Here is an 18,213-nt window from a genome sequence, read left to right as displayed (position 1 = left end):
CTAAGGCTAAATCAGGAAGCTTAGAGAAATAATTAGTACAACTACTGTTTTAAAGTCAAATTCATAATTACCACTTTACTTTTACCAGGATATGCTTATCAAAAAAAAAAAAAAGCTGTACAAAAGCTCCAGAACTGGAGAGCTTAATACTGAGGCATTAGCCCAAAGCACTAATGATCTCCTCTTATCCAGTTTTATCAGGCTCTGTATGACATGAAAGGGGGCACCAATAATCTCAAAAACACCCAATGTATCCAACTGAAACTACATAGTAAGTTTCTCCCCAGAGAGAATCCCATCTTTCCAGTGGCAAACAAAGGTCTTTAGCTCTCTAAGCAGTGCTATTTCAGTGGCCACAGTCCTGGCTTGGATGAAAGTGATAGGAGTCACATCTTATTGTCAACAGGATCATGATCGAGTGTTTTATATCAGGCTGGCATTGCTAAGGGAAATAGGAATCCATTTGTTTTCTGACATACAGAAAACAAAAGACCACTTTTTCACTTCCTGCAGAGCATGGGCTTATAAAAGAGATGGTTTATAATTCCTTTGAAAGGGGAAACGGGGTCAGATACAAAAGTAGCCTGTCATGTTCTCTTTGCTTAAAGGAGAGGAGCACAATGATTTGTCAGGAGGGCAGGTAAATGGTGACAACTGTGATTAAGTAAAAATGTTCACAGACCTATAACATTAGTCAATTTAGCTGTATCAGTCACTTATGATGATTGGACTAAATGAAATACACGGAAGCATATATATTAGGTAAATATGTCTTAACAGAGGTTTTAATTTCCCCAGCAGCCCACACTGTGTCTCCCCATCTTATCCACCCTCATCCCTCCCCTGGTCCTTATGGGAGCTTCCTACTGGTCTTGTTCACCTTTCTGCAGTACAAAATTACCTCTGACCGGGGCTGGCACTCTTCTCCAAGACTGCCACCATGCCTGTTCCATGAATGAGCCTGGAAGGAGCTGCTGTACCAACGGTGTGGCCAGAGAACTCCTCCTGTAGGTATACAAGCCATCAGCCCTGTGACACAGCCCACCTACCATCAGCCCAACGACATCCTGATTCCAAGGATTCCAGCCCAGCAGGAGCCACTGCTTCCAGCTTATAGGCTTGAGAGCAAACACTTTTATTGTCAGAGGGGAAAAAAAAGAGAGTCCTCAACAGCTGTTTCACCTGCACAGTTCTTAAAGTGAAGTCAGAGAGGCTTTTAAAAGGACTCCCACCATGAACAATGAATATCCTTGTGTATAACTGAACAAAAACAATGGCAAGACTTGTGGAAGAGTTTCTCAGAGAAAGAAAACTTGAGGGGAAAGAAGAGGAACAACCAAGAGACTGAAAAAGAAAACAAAGGAAAACAAACAAGAACAATAAAAAAGATCAACAACAGGAGCTTGTAGAAGTCCCAGCCAACATAGCATGTCAAGCCAGACTTCTAAGTCCTACTTCAGGTGGCTTGTTAATTTCTGGGGTGACCTTCTCTGTTTTACTGAGGGAAAAGTACTTCTATTAACCTCTTTACCTACCTCCAAAAGGGACTACTGTACAATCAGTCCACACAGTAGTCCTGCTGCCAAATATACGTAAAGGTCCATTTCTCAGGAAAAATGAGTTTACATTTAAAGAGCATCTATTACTATAGAAGGTAGATGCTTCAACAATCTATCACCAAATGGCATAAAAACAAGTGATACCATGTCCTTTTTTTTACCTCAAACTCTAAGCATTCTTGAGTATTAATGTAACCTTCTCTGTAATATCGAGTCTCAAAAATTCTTACTAATTCGAACACCCAAGTGAAGCTCTCATTCTTACCAAGTTAAACTAGGTATTTATTACCATTAGGATTTCATATTATACTATGTCTGTATCTTTGTTTCCACTGACAGAGGATATGACATTTTCCATATCTAGATTTCCATCTCCTAAACCTTTTAACCATAGCAGCAGTCATGCCTAAAACACTCCAATCTGAGTATTATGCTCTTTATGGAAAAGGAGTATTTTAGAGGCACAAATGGAACCTGTGTTTATTTGCTATACATATTGGTGGTCAAACAGCATAAAATTAAAAGGAATCCCTACTTTTTGAGGGTTATACAGTCATACTGATGGTCAAACAGCATAAAATCAAAAGGAAAACCTACTTCTTGAGAGTTCTACAGTCAAGGGATAAAGATACGCCCCTGGAAAAGTTTCCTTATAACAGTTCCCATTCCTAGGCAAACACTTTTAGAACACAATATTGATGAGATTTTTAATAGGAAATTTAGAATACATTACAAGTTTTATATTCATTTATTAGTTAATAGGTAAGAGTATTGTTGGGTTTTTTAGAATCCTTGTTAAAGCAATAGGTTTCTGTTTGTTTGTTTTTTTTTAACTTAGGACAAAGGTATGGCAACTACTGACAACACAGTGTAGAAGCGCTGGTTATCTTGGTTACCTCAATCCAATTCTATTGAGCACCCAGTACACTAGTGGATGATAGTGAAAGCAAGGCAAGTTACACTGTATCTAGCACACACCAGTCACGCAATGGCCCGTAGAAGGCTCATGCCACCAGGCAGAAACAGATATACAAGCCATTAAGAAATCATCCACAGCATGCATTAGAAGTTTCACTAAAAGAACACCAAAGAAGAAACAACTAACGATGTTATTCATTCTTTTAAAAACTTCAGAACCCTCTCCTGAGCTCATACATTCTGAAATGGATTATCAATATCTTGATCTAAGTCCTCTCCCCTAGAGCAACGGCATCTTTAAAAAAAAAAACTTGTCCAGCATTCAAGTAAATGTTACTCAATACTGCTATATATATAAATACTTGCAAAGATATACACAATTTAAGTACACAATTTGATGTGTATAAAAGCCATATCTAAAAAAACAAAAGCATAGATGAGAACAATATATATAGACATACACATAAATCATAAGAGTCCAAGAGAGAGAGATAATACTGATGGCATAATAGTTTTTCCCTAATCCATTACATTTTGCATCCAATATTCTCTCCTGGCTTTCTCTCCTGATGTGCACAAGAAAAAACTATACTTTAAATAAGCTCCAAACTAGAAAATATAAGTTCATCAGGTGAAAAGGACTGAGTTAGAATGGATTTAAATTTCTTTCTACCTAAACATACATCTGTAAAGATATAAGCATAATTCTTTTTATTGAGTGAGTACAAACATGAAAACTGACCTTTATCACAGATCCAAAATTCTATTAAAATTAACTCCAGGTTAATTATTTCCTTATGCTGAAATTCTGTAGTCAAATACAGCCTGAAATGAGTGGCCTTAGAAATCTTGTTAAATGGCATTTGTAACAGTTTCAGTGCTTTTTTCTTTCCTTCACTATGATTCTTTTCATTATAGTTAAGAAGGTTCGTCTAAAAATGAATCCTCAACATTAGGGAAAGGAATGGTCCAGGTCCCTAGGATTTAGGTGAACACCATCAAGAGAACCATCCAGTTGGCCAGCGATCACAAGAAAAACTTCAAAAGGGAGTTCAAATTCATCTTATTCTGTAAGAATTTTCCCAACTCTAATATGGAGCAGTAGAATGAAGGATTCTGGACAATTACATGTTCTGTTTACACCAGGTGCTATAAACACTAAAACTGATTCGTTTTGCTTTTAATTCTATTTGCATTTTCTTAACTCATAAATCAGCATGAGGGGAAAAACAAAAGATCTGTAAAATGCTAAAGCTGGAGTCTAATAACTATAAGCTTTCATTTGCATGAAATAATATGGTGTGTATAAACCATTCAGCTACTTCCTACACATTTTAATCCACTAATCAACAATGGCATGAGTCTCTATTGTTAGTCTGTTGAATAAACTGACTTGAGTGACTTATTTTTTAAAATAGAAATTGGAAAAGGTAATCAAAGAGTCATAATACCAAGGTAAAAGGGACAAAGTTAGTTAGAATTTGGCTTTGGGAAATCTAATTTTTAAGCAAGCACACAGGATAGAAGTATGGGCATACTGTCACTAATACAGATATTTATATCAAGTTATTTCCCAAGCATCTGTGCACCATATTTAGAAGTAAGGCATACGAACACATGTGATAACTATTGAAAACAGAAAATTCAGCATTCTTAGAAGTACAAAGTTAATGCTGAATGATGAGATGATAAAGCCTTTATGTTTTAAACTATAAAATCTAGGCTTTTCTGAGGAAAGTCAACATTCTTTAGGAGGCAGAAAAGGCCAGGGCTTGCTCCAAAGAGAGAATGCCAAGATAAACGCAGAAACCTAAAGAGCTCTGAGTAGGTATTTATTTGGGAAAATGTTCTTTCACAGAAGACAACTGGGTCAGTGGGCAGAAGAAATCAGTTAATGCCGTGCTAGAACATATGCCCAGGAAGATGACAGCAAAAGCTGCACCAGTCCCTTCCAATGCCTGCACTTTCTCACCATTCTCACCACAGCAGTGATTTCTCCCTTTGGGTTTAATAAGAGGATATTTGTTTTCTAACAAACACTACAGTGAATAAATATTTAGCACCGCGGCTCAGGGGAAGCTGGATTTTCAGGAGTCTAACACAAACTGATGCTAATTCACAGTGCACACCGCTAAAAGGGCTCAAGTTCCAGTTTTACAAGATGAAAAAGTTATCGAGATGTGTTTCATGACAATGTGAATATACTCAACACTACTGAACTGTAGGCTTACAAATGGTTATGATGCTAAGGTTAGTGTTAGGTACTGTTTACCACAATGAAAAAAAATTCAAATATTAAAAAAATGGAGGAGTGCTCTAGGTCCTTGAAAAGACTACTTTTTAATTGAAAAGCCTATTGCAGGAAAAATCAGCTGATACTTTTACTAAAACATACTAATTTCTGGAAGTAAGCCTCTTTTAAAAAACTAATTTATAGCTATACATAGAAATCCTAGTTTGTTCACTTTTGAGACATCCACAGTGTGCTCAATGATGTGCCTACCAAATGCTTTAAATCGACTTCTACACCCAATTCAGAAGGCAACTTTAATATTCTAGCCTTCTTTTCTAAAATCAAAAATTTTAAATGGGGCTTCAGAGAATGCTAACTCTTCCTGCCTTAACCCCTTCCTTCAGTTCCATTCTTGGGCGTTAAAATGACACAGTAGCAATTTTCCAAAGAGGCTCCAGAGAAGCTCTGAATTCTCTACCCTGAAACCCCTTAAAGAATGAGATGATTACTCCATGTTGTTCAGTCTGTTTCATAAAAAATCTATCCCAGGCTGGCCCAGAACAAGGTAATTTTATACCACCAACTTTAGGAATGTGAAAGTGTCAGAGAGGCAATGAGTTGAAGCAACAACATTCCTACATTCCTTAATTTTTTCTTGCAATAGTTTAATGCTTTAAAGAAAATAAAACCATTTTAATTTTATCTACATAAATTCTTTTAGGAAATTAACACTTCATTTTCTGACTAGCTCTTAAATAAGCAGCAATCTATATTCAGTTACTAAATTTAGCAATTAAAGATTGAACCAGCCTCACTAACTTCACTTAACTATATAATCTTTTTTTTTTCTTACCAAATGTCACCTCTCCATTTCCACTCTTGTCAAACAATTGGAAAGCCACTATGAACATGGAATCTGGAGCACATAATACAGATTCAAATGCCAAAAACTCTTGATAGGAGATCAACCTGGAATAAAATATACAATGTCATCAGCTGGTAACCTGCCTTTACAGTATGAACTATTGCTCAGGGTAACCAAATAACTGATGAAGGGAAGTTTCTCTATAGTGATATTCCAGATAATAAAGAAAGAAAGAATGATAGAATATTGGTTGGTGGTGGTGTAGTCGCTAAGCTGTGTCCAACTCCTGTGACTCAATGGATTGCAGCCCACCAGGCTCCTCTGTCCATAGAATTTTTCAGGTAAGCATACTAGAGTGGGTTGCCATTTCCTTTTCCAGGGAATCTTGTTGACTCAGGGACCGAATCTGCGTCTCCTGCACTGTCAGGTAGATTCTTTACCACTGAACCACCAGGGAAGCCCATGATAGAATATTACCCTTTTGTAAACTCTTAACACATTAATGGATCTAAATAATAATCAACAGTCCCTAAATATCACAGAAAGAAAGAGACTGGATGAAAAATAATTGAAACTGAATCTGACCAAGTCTCTACTAGATCAGAGTTTCTAAACCTCTGCACTCAACAGTGACATTTGAAGCTGGATAACTCTGCTGTGGGGGCCTCCTATGCATTGTATCATGTTGAGCAACATCACTGACCTCTACCCACTAGACGCCAACAATACCCAGCACATTGAGAACCAATGTTTTAGATGTAATCAACAATTTGCAGAAAAAATATAAAGGACAAAGAAACGTGTTAAATTAAATATTACTACAGAAACACAATCAGCAAAAATGTAGACTGTGGGAAATTAGAAGTAAACAATCTGGAGTTGGGAAAAAAATTTTAAAGAAGATATGGAAGAGAACCAAATTAAAGACCTAAAAGATACAGCAATTAATTACAAAGATACATATCTTATTTGGATTCTGATTTAAACAAAGTAAAAAAAAATATATTTTTAGTTTATAAGAAAATCAGGAAATGAAAATACTGATATAACACAAATGCTTGATAATACTGAGACATCATCTTTGAGGTTTGTTTTGGTACTTTTTCTTATCTTTTAGAAATATACATTGAGATATTTACAGATGAAATACATCACCTGGAATTTGCTTCAAAATAATCCAGGGGATGGAGGAATGGGTGGAGATATAAGTGAAACAAATTTAGTAAATATCTTCACAATTATTAAAAGTAGGTGTATTTAAAAAAAAGGTGTAAGAGACACGTGTACCCCAATGTTCATTGCAGCACTGTTTATAACAGCCAGGACATGGAAACAACCTAGATGTCCATCAGCAGATGAATGGATAAGAAAGCTGTGGTACATATATACAATGGAGTATCACTCAGCCATTAAAAAGAATACATTTGAATCAGTTCTAATGAGGTGGATGAAACTGGAGCCGATTATACAGAGTGAAGTAAGCCAGAAAGAAAAACACCAATACAGTATACTAACACATATATATGGAATTTAGAAAGATGGCAATGATGGCCCTGTATGCAAGACAGCAAAAGAGACACAGATGTATAGAACGGACTTTTGGACTCTGAGGGAGAGGGAGAGGGTGGGATGATTTGGGAGAATGGCACTGAAACATGTATACTATCATGTAAGAAACGAATCGCCAGTCTATGTTCGATACAGGATACAGGATGCTTAGGGCTGGTGCACAGGGATGATCCAGAGAGATGACATGGGGTGGGAGGGGGGTTCAGGATCGGGAATTCATGTACATCCATGGCGGATTCATGTCACTGTATGGCAAAACCACTACAGTATTGTAAAGTAAAATAAAGTAAAAAAATAAAAATTAAAAACACAAAAAGGTGTAGTCACACTTTATTAAAGTGAACTCTAACATGAACTGGGGTGATTACATGCATCAGCGCAGTTCATCCTTGGTTAAAAAAAAAAGTCTTAAAAAAGAATTAATACTCAAGGGGGATGATTTTGACAAAGTTTTGTTTCACTTTTACATATATATATTATACGTGCTGTGTGCTTGTGCACTGTGATGTAAAATCTACTTTTTAGATCAAAAGAGTTTGTAGTCCACTGTAGTTAAACTATACTGGCAAATAAAAGCACAAATTAACCTCCAAAAATAGTGGGTGATGAGTATATTGAATTCATTACACTACTCTTTGTTTTATATATTTGAAATGTCACTAATAAAAACTTAAAAGGAAAATTCAAAACAAAAAGTAAAACCAAAGCTTATTCATCCTATAATACTAAAGGCTGTGAAACTAGCCAGTGGCCAAAACTACACTGAAATAGCCTTCAATGATTTTTGTTCTAATTTATTTTTTTATTGAAGGATAATTGCTTTACAGAATTTTGCTGTTTTCATTCAAACCTCAACATGAGTCAGCCATAGGTATACATATATCCCCTCCCTGTTGAACCTCCCTCCTATCTCCCGCCCCATCCCACCCCTCTAGGTTGATACAGAGCCCCTGTTTGAGTTTTCTGAGCCATAGAGCAAATTCCTATTGGCTATCTATTTTAAATACGGTAGTGTAAGTTTCCAGGTTACTCTTTCCATACACCTCACCCTCTCCCCCTCCCCATGTCCATAAGTCTATTCTCTATGTCTGTTTCTCCATTGCTGCCCTGTAAATATACTCTTCAGCACCATTTTTCTAGATTGTGTATATATGTGTTAGAATATGATATTTAGCTTTCTCTTTCTGACTCACTTCACTCTGTATAATAGGTTCTAGGTTCATCCACCTCATCAGAACTGACTCAAATGCATTCCTTTTTATGGCTCAATAATATTCCATTGTGTATATATACCACAATTTTTTTATCCATTCATCTGTCAATGGACATCTAGGTTGCTTCCATGTTCTAGCTTTGCAAATAGTGCTGGAATAAACAATGGGAAACATGTGTCTTTTTCAGTTTTGGTTTCCTGAGGGTATATAATGCCTAGGAGTGGAATTGCTGGGTCATATGGTGGTTTTATTCCTAGTTTTTTTAAGGAATCTCCATACTGTCTTCCATAGTGGCTGTCTCAATTTATATTTCCACCAACAGTGCAAGAGCATTCTTTTCTCCACACCCTCTCTAGCATTTCTTGTTTGTAGACTTTTTGATGATGGCCGTTATGACTGGCATGAGGTGATATCTCATCGTAGTTTTGATTTGCATTTCTCTAATAATGAGCAATGTTTGAGCATCTTTTCATGTGTTTGTTACCCATCTGTATGTCTTCTTTGGAGAAATGTCTGTTTAAGTCTTTTTCCCACTTTTTGACTGGGAAAATGACTATACTACCAAATGCAATCTACAGATTCAATTCAATCCCTATCAAACTACCAATGGCATTTTTCACAGAACTAGAACAAAAAATTTCACAATTCATATGGAAACACAAAAGACCCTGAATAGCCACAGCAGTCCTGAGAAAGAAGAATGGAGCTGGAGGAATCAACCTTCCTGACTTCAGATTATACTACAAAGCTACAGTCATCAAGACAGTATGGTACTGGCACAAAAACAGAAATATAGACCAATGGAACAAGATAGAAAGCCCAGAAATAAACCCATGCACCTATGGGTACCTTATTTTTGACAAAGGAGGCAAGAATATATAATGGGGCAAAGACAGCCTCTTTAATAAATGGTGCTGGGAAAATTGGACAGCTACATGTAAAAGAATGAAATTAGAACACTTCCTAACACCATACACAAAGATAAACTCAAAATGGATTAAAGACCTAAATGTAAGACCAGAAACTATAAAATTCTTAGAGGAAAATATAGGCAGAACACTCGACATAAATCTAAGCAAGATCCTCTATGACCCACCTCCTATAGTAATGGAAATAAAAACAAAAGTAAGTAAGTGGGACCTGATTAAACTTAAAAGCTTTTGCACAGCAAAGGAAACTATAAGCAAGGTGAAAAAACAACCCTCAGCATGGGAGAAAATAATAGCAATGAAACAACTGACAAAGGATTAATTTCCAAAATATATAAGCAGTTCATACAACTCAATGCCAGAAAAACAACCCAATCAAAAAGTGGGAAACAGCCTTCAATGATTTTACGGAGCATTTGGGCTTCCCCTGTGGCTTAGTGAAAAAAAAAAAAAAATCCGCCTGCTAATGCAGGTTCAATCCCTGGGTCGGGAAGATCCCCTGGAGAAGGAAATGGCAACCCACTGCAGTATTTTTGCCTGGGAAATCCCATGGACAGAGGAGCTTGGTGGGCTACAGTCCTTGGGATTGCAAAAAGTCAGCTAAGCACACACACAATCTTTACATAGCTCATTCCAAATATCATTTCCTCAAGAGAATCATCTTAAAGTCCCCAGATGACTTCACATCCTTACAGCATTTGTTCCGTGCCCCTCACAAAATTCCTGTTAAAGTAATTACATAATTCATTATTTCAAATCTAATTCCCTGTCAGAAAGTAGGCTTGTCAGAGCACAGGGTTGATTCAGGGCAGGAACTCAAATATTCTTGAAGAAACTCAATTAAGGATATATGACTTTTTAGAGACATGTTTTCCAACACATTTTTAAGAAAATGACTACATTTCACATTTCATTTTATGCCCTCACTCACCTAAGTCACGTTACACATTCAAAGTTACATTTTTATTACTTAAAACATTTCAAAGTATGTTTAAATTACACAAATTACATTATATCCAAAAGCAATGCTGCTGCTATTTAGTTGCTAAGTTATGTCCAACTCTTTTGTGACCACGTGGACTGTAGCCTGCCAGGCTCCCCTGACCATGGGATACTCTAGGCAAGAATACAGGAGTGGGTTGCCACTTCCTCCTCCAGGGGAACTTCCCAACGCAGGGGTCAAATCTGAGTCTCCTGCTTGACAGGCAGATTTATCACTGAACCACCTGGGAAGCCCAGTATACTCTATGCCTTTGCCCTTTATTGAGGGAAAAGAATGGCTTTGTGGTGGTAGTATTCAGGGCACTGGATCCAAAGGATGTTTGCAATTTGATCTCTGGTTCCTCTGCCTTTTGTAAACCCAGCTTGTACATCTGGAAGTTCATGGTCCACGTACCGTTGAAGCCTGGCTTGGAAAATTTTGAGCATTACTTTACTAGCGTGTGAGATAAGTGCAACTGTGCAATAGTTTGAACATTCTTTGGCATCACCTCTCTTTGGGACTGGAGTGAAACACTGACCTTTTCCAGTCCTGTGGCCACTGCTCAGTTTTCCAAATTTGCTGGCAATATTGAGTGCAACACTTTCACAGCACCATCTTTTAGGAGTTGAAATAGCTCAACTGGAATTCCATCACCTCCACTAGCTTTGTTTGTAGTGATGCTTCCTAAGGCTCATTTGACTTCACATTCCAGGATGTCTGGCTCTAGATGAGCGATGACACCATCGTGATTATCTGGGTCATAAAGATCTATTTTGTACAGTTCTTCTGTGTATTCTTGCCACCTCTTAATATCTTCTGCTTCTGTTAGGTCCATACCATCTATGTCCTTTATTGTGCCCATCTTTGCATGAAATGTTCCCTTGGTATCTCTAATTTTCTTAAAGAGATCTCTAGAATTTTCCCATTCTACTGTTTTCCTCTATTTCTTTCCACTGATGGCTGAGGAAGGCTTTCTTATCTCTCCTTGCTATTCTTTGGAACTACATTCAAATGGGTGTATCTTTCCTTTTCTCCTTTGCCTTTTGCATTTTTTCTTTTTTCAGCTATTTCTAAGGGCTCCTCAGACAACCATTTTGCCTTTTTGCATTTCTTTTTCTTGGGGATGGTCTTGATCCCTGTCTCCTATACAATGTCATGAACCTCTATCTGTAGTTCTTCAGGCACTCTATCAGATCTAATCCCTTGAAACTATTTCTCACTTCCACTGTATAATCGTAAGGGATTTAATAAAGGTCATACCTGAATAGTCTAGTGGTTTTCCCTATTTTCTTCAGTTTAAGTCTGAATTTGGCAATAAGGAGTTCATGATCTGAGTCACAGTCAGCTCCCGGTCTTGTTTTTGCTAACTGTATAGAGCTTCTCCATCTTTGGCTGCAAAGAAGATAATCAATCTGATTTCAGTATTAACCATTTGGTGATGTCCATGTGTAGAGAGTCTTCTCTTGTGTTTGCTATGACCACTGCGTTCTCTTCGCAGAACTCTACTAGCCTTTGCCCTGCTTCATTCTGTACTCTAAGGCCAAATCTGCCTGTTACTCCAGGTATCTCTCGACTTCCTATTTTTGCATTCCAGTCCCCTATAATGAAAAGGACATCTTTTTTGGGTGTTAGTTCTAGAAGGTCTTGTAGGTCTTCATAGAACCGTTCAACTTCAGCTTCACCAGCATTACTGGTTGGGGCATAGACTTGGATTACTATGACATTGAATGGTTTGCCTTGGAAATGAACAGAGATTATTCTATCGTTTTTGATCTGCATCTAAGTACTGCATTTCGGACTCTTGTTGACTATGAGGGCTACTCCATTTCTTCTAAGGGACTGTTGCCTGCAATAGTAGATATAATGGTCATCTGAGTTAAATTCACCCGTTCCACTCCATTTTAGTTCACTGATTCCTAGAATGTCGATGTTCACTCTTGCCATCTCCTGTTTCACCACTTCCAATTTACCTTGATTCATGGACCTAACATTCCAGGTTCCCATGCAATACTGCTCTTTACAGCATCGGACTTTACTTCCATCACCAGTCACTTCCACAACGGTGTGTGGTTTTTGCTTTGACTCCATCTCTTCATTTTTTCTGGAGTTATTTCTCCACTAATCTCCAGTAGCATACTGGGCACCTACTGACCTGGGGAGTTCATCTTTCAGTGTCCTATCTTTTTGCCTTTTCATACTGTCCATGGGGTTCTCAAGGCAAAAATATTGAAGTGGTTTGCCATTCCCTTCTCCAATGGACCATGTTTTGTCAGAACTCTCCACCATGACCTTGGGGGGCCCTACACCACATGGTTCATGGTTCCATTGAATTAGACAAGGTTCTAGTCCATGTGATCAATCTAGACAGCATATTCAAAAGCAGAGACATTACTTTGCCAACAAAGGTCTGTATAGTCAAAGCTATGATTTTTCCAGTAGTCATGTATGGATGTGAGAGTTGGGACTATAGAGAAAGCTGAGCACTGAAGAACTGATGCTTTTGAACTGTGGTGTTGGAGAAGACTCTTGAGAGTCCCTTGGACAGCAAGGAGATCCAACCAGTCAATCCTAAAGGAAATCAGTCCTGAATATTCATTGGAAAGACTGATACTGAAGCTCCAATACTTTGGCCACCTGATGCAAAGAACTGACTCATTGGAAAAGACCCTGATTCTGGGAAAGATTGTAGGCGGGAGGAGAAGGAGACAACAGTGGATGAGATGATCCATCACCAACTCGATGGACATGAGTTTGAGTAAGCTCCGGGAGTTGGTGATGGACAGGGAGGCCTGGTATGCTGCACTCCATGGGGTCGCAAAGTCAGACCCGACTGAGCAACTGAACTGTAACTGAATCTGTAATGAAGATAATGGCAATCTCCTTCAAAAGGGCCCATGCACGCACGGCTGCACTCAGTGGCCCCGACCCTGCACCAGGCCACCGTCAACCCACGGAGACTCCTGGACACTCATGGCAAGTCTGGTTCAGTCTCTTGTGGGGTCACTGCTCCTTTCTCCTGGGTCCTGGTACACACAAGCTTCTGTTTGTGCTCTCCAAGAGTTTATTTCCCCAGTCCTGTGTAAGTTCTGGCAGCTCTATGGTGGGGTTAATGGTGACCTCCTCCAAGAGGGCTTATGCAATACCCAGGTCTGCTGCACAGAGCCCCTGCAGCAGGCCACTGCTGACCTGTCCCTCCACAGGAGACACTCAAACACTCAAAGGCAGGTCTGGCTCACTCTCTGTGGAGTCTCCTGGTATGCACAGGTTTTGTTTGCGCCCTGTGAGCATCTCTGGCAGGTATGGGGTTTGATTCTAAACATGATTTCGCCCGTCCTACTGACTTGCTGGGGCTTCTCCTTTGCCCTTGGATGTGGGGTACATTTTTTTGGAGGGATCCCACATTCTCCTGTCGACAGTCATTCAGCAGCAAGTTTTAATTTTGGAGTTCTCACAGGCTACACACTTCAAATGCATATACATGTATCCATTCTTTCTGTTTTGTAAGTTCGTTAGTATCATTTCTTTTTAGATTCCACATATAACTGATGTCATACAATATTTCTCCTCCTCTGTCTGACTTACTTGACTCAGCATGACAATCTCTAGGTTCAGCCATGGTGCTACAATAGCATTCATTCTCTTTAATGGCTGAGTAATATTCTACTGCATTAATGTACATTTTCTTTATCCATTCCTCTGTTGATGGACATTTTGGAAAACTCAGCAGTGGCCACAGGACTGGAAAAGGTCAGTTTTCATTCCAATCCCAAAGAAAGGCAATGCCAAAGAGTGCTCAAACTACTGCACAATTGCACTCATCTTACATGCTAGTAAAGTAATGCTCAAAATTCTCCAAGCCAGGCTTCAGCAATACGTGAACCGTGAACTCCCTGATCTTCAAGCTGGTTTTAGAAAAGGCAGAGGAACCAGAGATCAAATTGCCAATATCTGCTGGATCATCGAAAAGCAAGAGAATTCCAGAAAAACATCTATTTCTGCTTTATTGACTATGCCAAAGCCTTTGACTGTGTGGATCACAATAAACTGTGGAAAATTCTGAAAGAGATGGGAATACCAGACCACCTGACTTGCCTCTTCACAAATCTGTATGCAGGTCAGGAAGCAACAATTAGAACTGGACATGGAACAACAGATTGGTTACAAATAGGAAAAGGAGTAGGTCAAGGCTGTATATTGTCACCCTGCTTATTTAACTTCTATGCAGAGTACATCATGTGAAATGTTGGGCTGGATGAAGCACAAGCTGGAATCAAGATTGCCAGGAGAAATATCAATAACATCAGATATGCAGATGATACCACCCTTATGGCAGAAAGTGAAGAAGAACTAAAGAACCTCTTGGTGAAAGTGAAAGAGGGAAGTGAAAAAGTTGGCTTAAATCTCAACATTCAGAAAACTAAGATCATGGCATCTGGTCCCATCACTTCAAGGCAAATAGATGGGGAACAGTGGAAACAGTGACAGACTTTATTTTTTGGGGCTCCAAAATCACTGCAAATGGTGATTGCAGCCATGAAAGTAAAAGATGCTTACTCCTTGGAAGGAAAGTTATGACCAACCTAGATAGCATATTAAAAAGCAGAGACATCATTTTGTCAACAAAGGTCTGTCTAGTCAAGGCTATGGTTTTTCCAGTAGTCATGTATGGATGTAAGAGTTGGACTACAAAGAAAGCTGAGTGCTGAAGAATTGATGCTTTTGAACTATGGTGTTGGAGAAGACTCTTGAGAGTCCTTTGGACTGCAAGGAGATCCAACCAGTCCATTCTGAAGGAGATCAGCCCTGGGTGTTCATTGGAAGGACTGATGTTGAAGCTGAAACTCCAATTCTTTAGCCACCTCATGCGAAGAGCTGATTCATTTGAAAAGACCCTGATGCTGGGAGATTGAGGGCATGAAGAGAAGGGGACGACAGAGGATGAGATGGTTGGATGGCATCACTGACTCAGTGGAGATGAGTTTGAGTAAACTCTGGGACTGGTGATGGACAAAGAGACCTGGCGTGCTGTGGTCCATGGGGTCAAGAAGCGTCAGACACGACTGAGCAACTGAACTGAACTGAATGGCTTTTACTTTTAGACAAACTATCATGCTATTTATACAATGTTGTTTCTCCATGGCTCTCCAGGGACTTCCCTGGCAGTTCAGTGGTTAAGACTCCGAGCTTCCAATGTGAGGGGCCTGGGTTTGATCCCTGTTCAGAGAACTAAGATCTCATATGCCATGTGGCACAGCCAAACAAAATATTTAGAAAACAAAAAACAATTTAAAAAAATACATGGCTGTCCATAGCAAGCACCTGTATCAAAACACTCTTGCTTACTTTACTATTAGAGAAAAGGGAGCCAGGAGAAGAGAAAGGGAGCAGTTAACATGCTAAGAAAACGAGGGAGGGCAGGCAAGGATAGAACACCAAAGGGACACAGTATTAACCACCCCTAAACCTGCTTTGATGCTTTCGAACTGTGGTGTTGGAAAAGACTCTTGAGAGTCCCTTAGACTGCAAGGAAATCCAACCAGTCCATTCTGAAGGAGATCAGTCCTGGGTGTTCTTTGGAAGGAATGATGATAAAGCTGAAACTCCAGTACTTTGGCCACCTCATGCGAAGAATTGACTCATTGGAAAAGACCCTGATGCTGGGAGGGATGGGGGGCAGGAGGAGAAGGGGATGACAGAGGATGAGATGGCTGGATGGCATCACCAACTCAATGGACATGAGTTTGAGTGAACTCCGGGAGTTGTTGATGGACAGGGAGGCCTGGCGTGCTGAACTTCATGGGGTCGCAAAGAGTCGGACACAACTGAGCGACTGAACTGAACGCTGCTTTTCTCATACACTTACCTAAATCACTCAAACTTTATACTAGTTCTATTAAATCAGATTTGGTCTGGAGTAATTATAAACAGTATTATGTAATTCTTGTCAAGTTACATACCTATAGGCCATGCTGTGCTCGTTCATGTCCAACTCTTTGCAACACCATGGACTGTAGTCCACTGTCCACAGAATTTTCCAGGCAGGCATTCTGGAGTGGGTTGCCATTTCCTACTCCAGGGGATCTTTCTAACCCAGGGATCTAATCCATGTCTCTTGCGTCTCCTGCATTGGCAGGCAGATTCTTTACCACTGCGCTGCCTAGGTAGCCCGTATACCTACAGGACTTGTCCTCAAAAAACTATGACAGAATCAAGGAATACCTCTTGGAGTTGGAAAAAAAGATAAACCAACTAAACTATCCTAACTTTCATCACTGCCCTGCTTAAAGAAGTAGGAAACGGAACAATAGAGAAAAGAGAGCTTTTTAAAATGATTACAAGAAGCTGAGCTAAAAATTAAATAAGAGAATTAATCGTGTTATTGGACAAGTCAGTCAATCTCTCTGGAGTTCATTTTCCTTAAATGTGAAATGAGGAAGGGCTGGCTACTTGGAATAAATTTAAACATCATCAATTCCTTTGATTTTCTTAAATTAAAAGTATTTTTTAAAAAACTTTAACAATGATATTTAACCCTTCTGAAATCATAGACCCTCTGAAAAACCTGCAATTTCTCCCCAGAAAATTGAAAATACAAAATCATTCATTTTTGCATTACATTTCAGTAAGTTCAGGAAATTATGACAACCATCCATGAATGAGAGGTTTCTAGAAAATTCCACCTTTCTCTGCTTTTAGAAATAATCTATATGTTTATAATTTTTATGACCTAACTCTATGAATCAAGTTTCCTACCCAATCTCAATCTGACTTATTCTAAGGAGGGAGGAGAAAAAAGGAAGTTTAAGCAGTTTTTAAATTTTTAAATAGAACAGATATACCTTTTCAAAAGAGAAATAGCTTGCTTTTTTAAGTAAACAGTATTCAACATTATTAGACTCTTTACTAGCCAAAACCCATTTTTAATAGATTCTACTCTGGCAACTTAAACACTCAATTCCACTTGACCACAGTTTAACAACACGACTGCTTCTGACAGAACAACATGAAGCTTCAAATAAGACACACCCGTGGAATGGATCAGAACGTATGGTCACAAAAGGAAGCACCTGAAAAGATATGGAGGAAGCGCCTGAAAGGATACGGAGGAAGCGCCTGAAAGGATACGGAGGAAGCGCCTGGAAAGACTCGGAGGAAGCGCCTGGAAAGATACGGAGGAAGCGCCTGGAAAGATACGGAGGAAGCGCCTGAAATGATACGGAGGAAGCGCCTGGAAAGATTCGGAGGAAGCGCCTGGAAAGATTCGGAGGAAGCGCCTGAAAGGATACGGAGGAAGCGCCTGAAAGGATACGGAGGAAGCGCCTGGAAAGATTCGGAGGAAGCGCCTGGAAAGATTCGGAGGAAGCGCCTGAAAGGATACGGAGGAAGCGCCTGAAAGGATACGGAGGAAGCGCCTGAAAGGATACGGAGGAAGCGCCTGAAAGGATACGGAGGAAGCGCCTGAAAGGATACGGAGGAAGCGCCTGGAAAGATTCGGAGGAAGCGCCTGGAAAGATACGGAGGAAGCGCCTTAAAGGATACGGAGGAAGCGCCTGGAAAGATTCGGAGGAAGCGCCTGGAAAGATTCGGAGGAAGCGCCTGAAAGGATACGGAGGAAGCGCCTGGAAAGATGCGGAGGAAGCGCCTGGAAAGATATGGAGGAAGCGCCCGGAAAGATACGTCTGGCAAGTCTCAGACCAAGTTAATGACAACAGTTAAAATTTCTAGATTTGAAGAAGGAATTCTGATTAAATACGATTAATTTTATATGCCTCACTGTCTAATCGCTATTGACAGACCTAATGACTGAATTGTCCACAGTAACCTAGCAGCCAATTTGACTTTTTCTAGAGACTGGGCACAAAATGTATACAAGTTCCTCAATATCTGTCAGTGATGAATCATATAAAATCTTTCCAACATATAAAATACTCATAGTAAATTTCA

At 39.4% G+C, this 18,213-nt stretch overlaps 1 protein-coding gene across 2 annotated transcripts in view; it reads right to left on the bottom strand.

Moving 5' to 3' along the window:
* The window catches only part of SLC25A12 (solute carrier family 25 member 12), a 102,942-nt gene that overhangs the window by 62,870 nt on the left and 21,859 nt on the right, over nt 1-18,213 (bottom strand). For both annotated transcript variants that reach the window (XM_052658947.1, XM_052658946.1), the window contains exon 4: nt 5,564-5,679. In XM_052658947.1, coding sequence (XP_052514907.1) covers nt 5,564-5,679 — 116 coding nt within the window. The remainder of the gene's footprint in view (nt 1-5,563; nt 5,680-18,213) is intronic.

The sequence above is a fragment of the Budorcas taxicolor genome, chromosome 2, assembly GCF_023091745.1.
Source record: "Budorcas taxicolor isolate Tak-1 chromosome 2, Takin1.1, whole genome shotgun sequence".
NCBI lineage: Eukaryota > Metazoa > Chordata > Mammalia > Artiodactyla > Bovidae > Budorcas > Budorcas taxicolor.
Note: the sequence above shows the minus strand (reverse complement) of the source record. Positions and strands in the feature narration are given on the sequence as shown.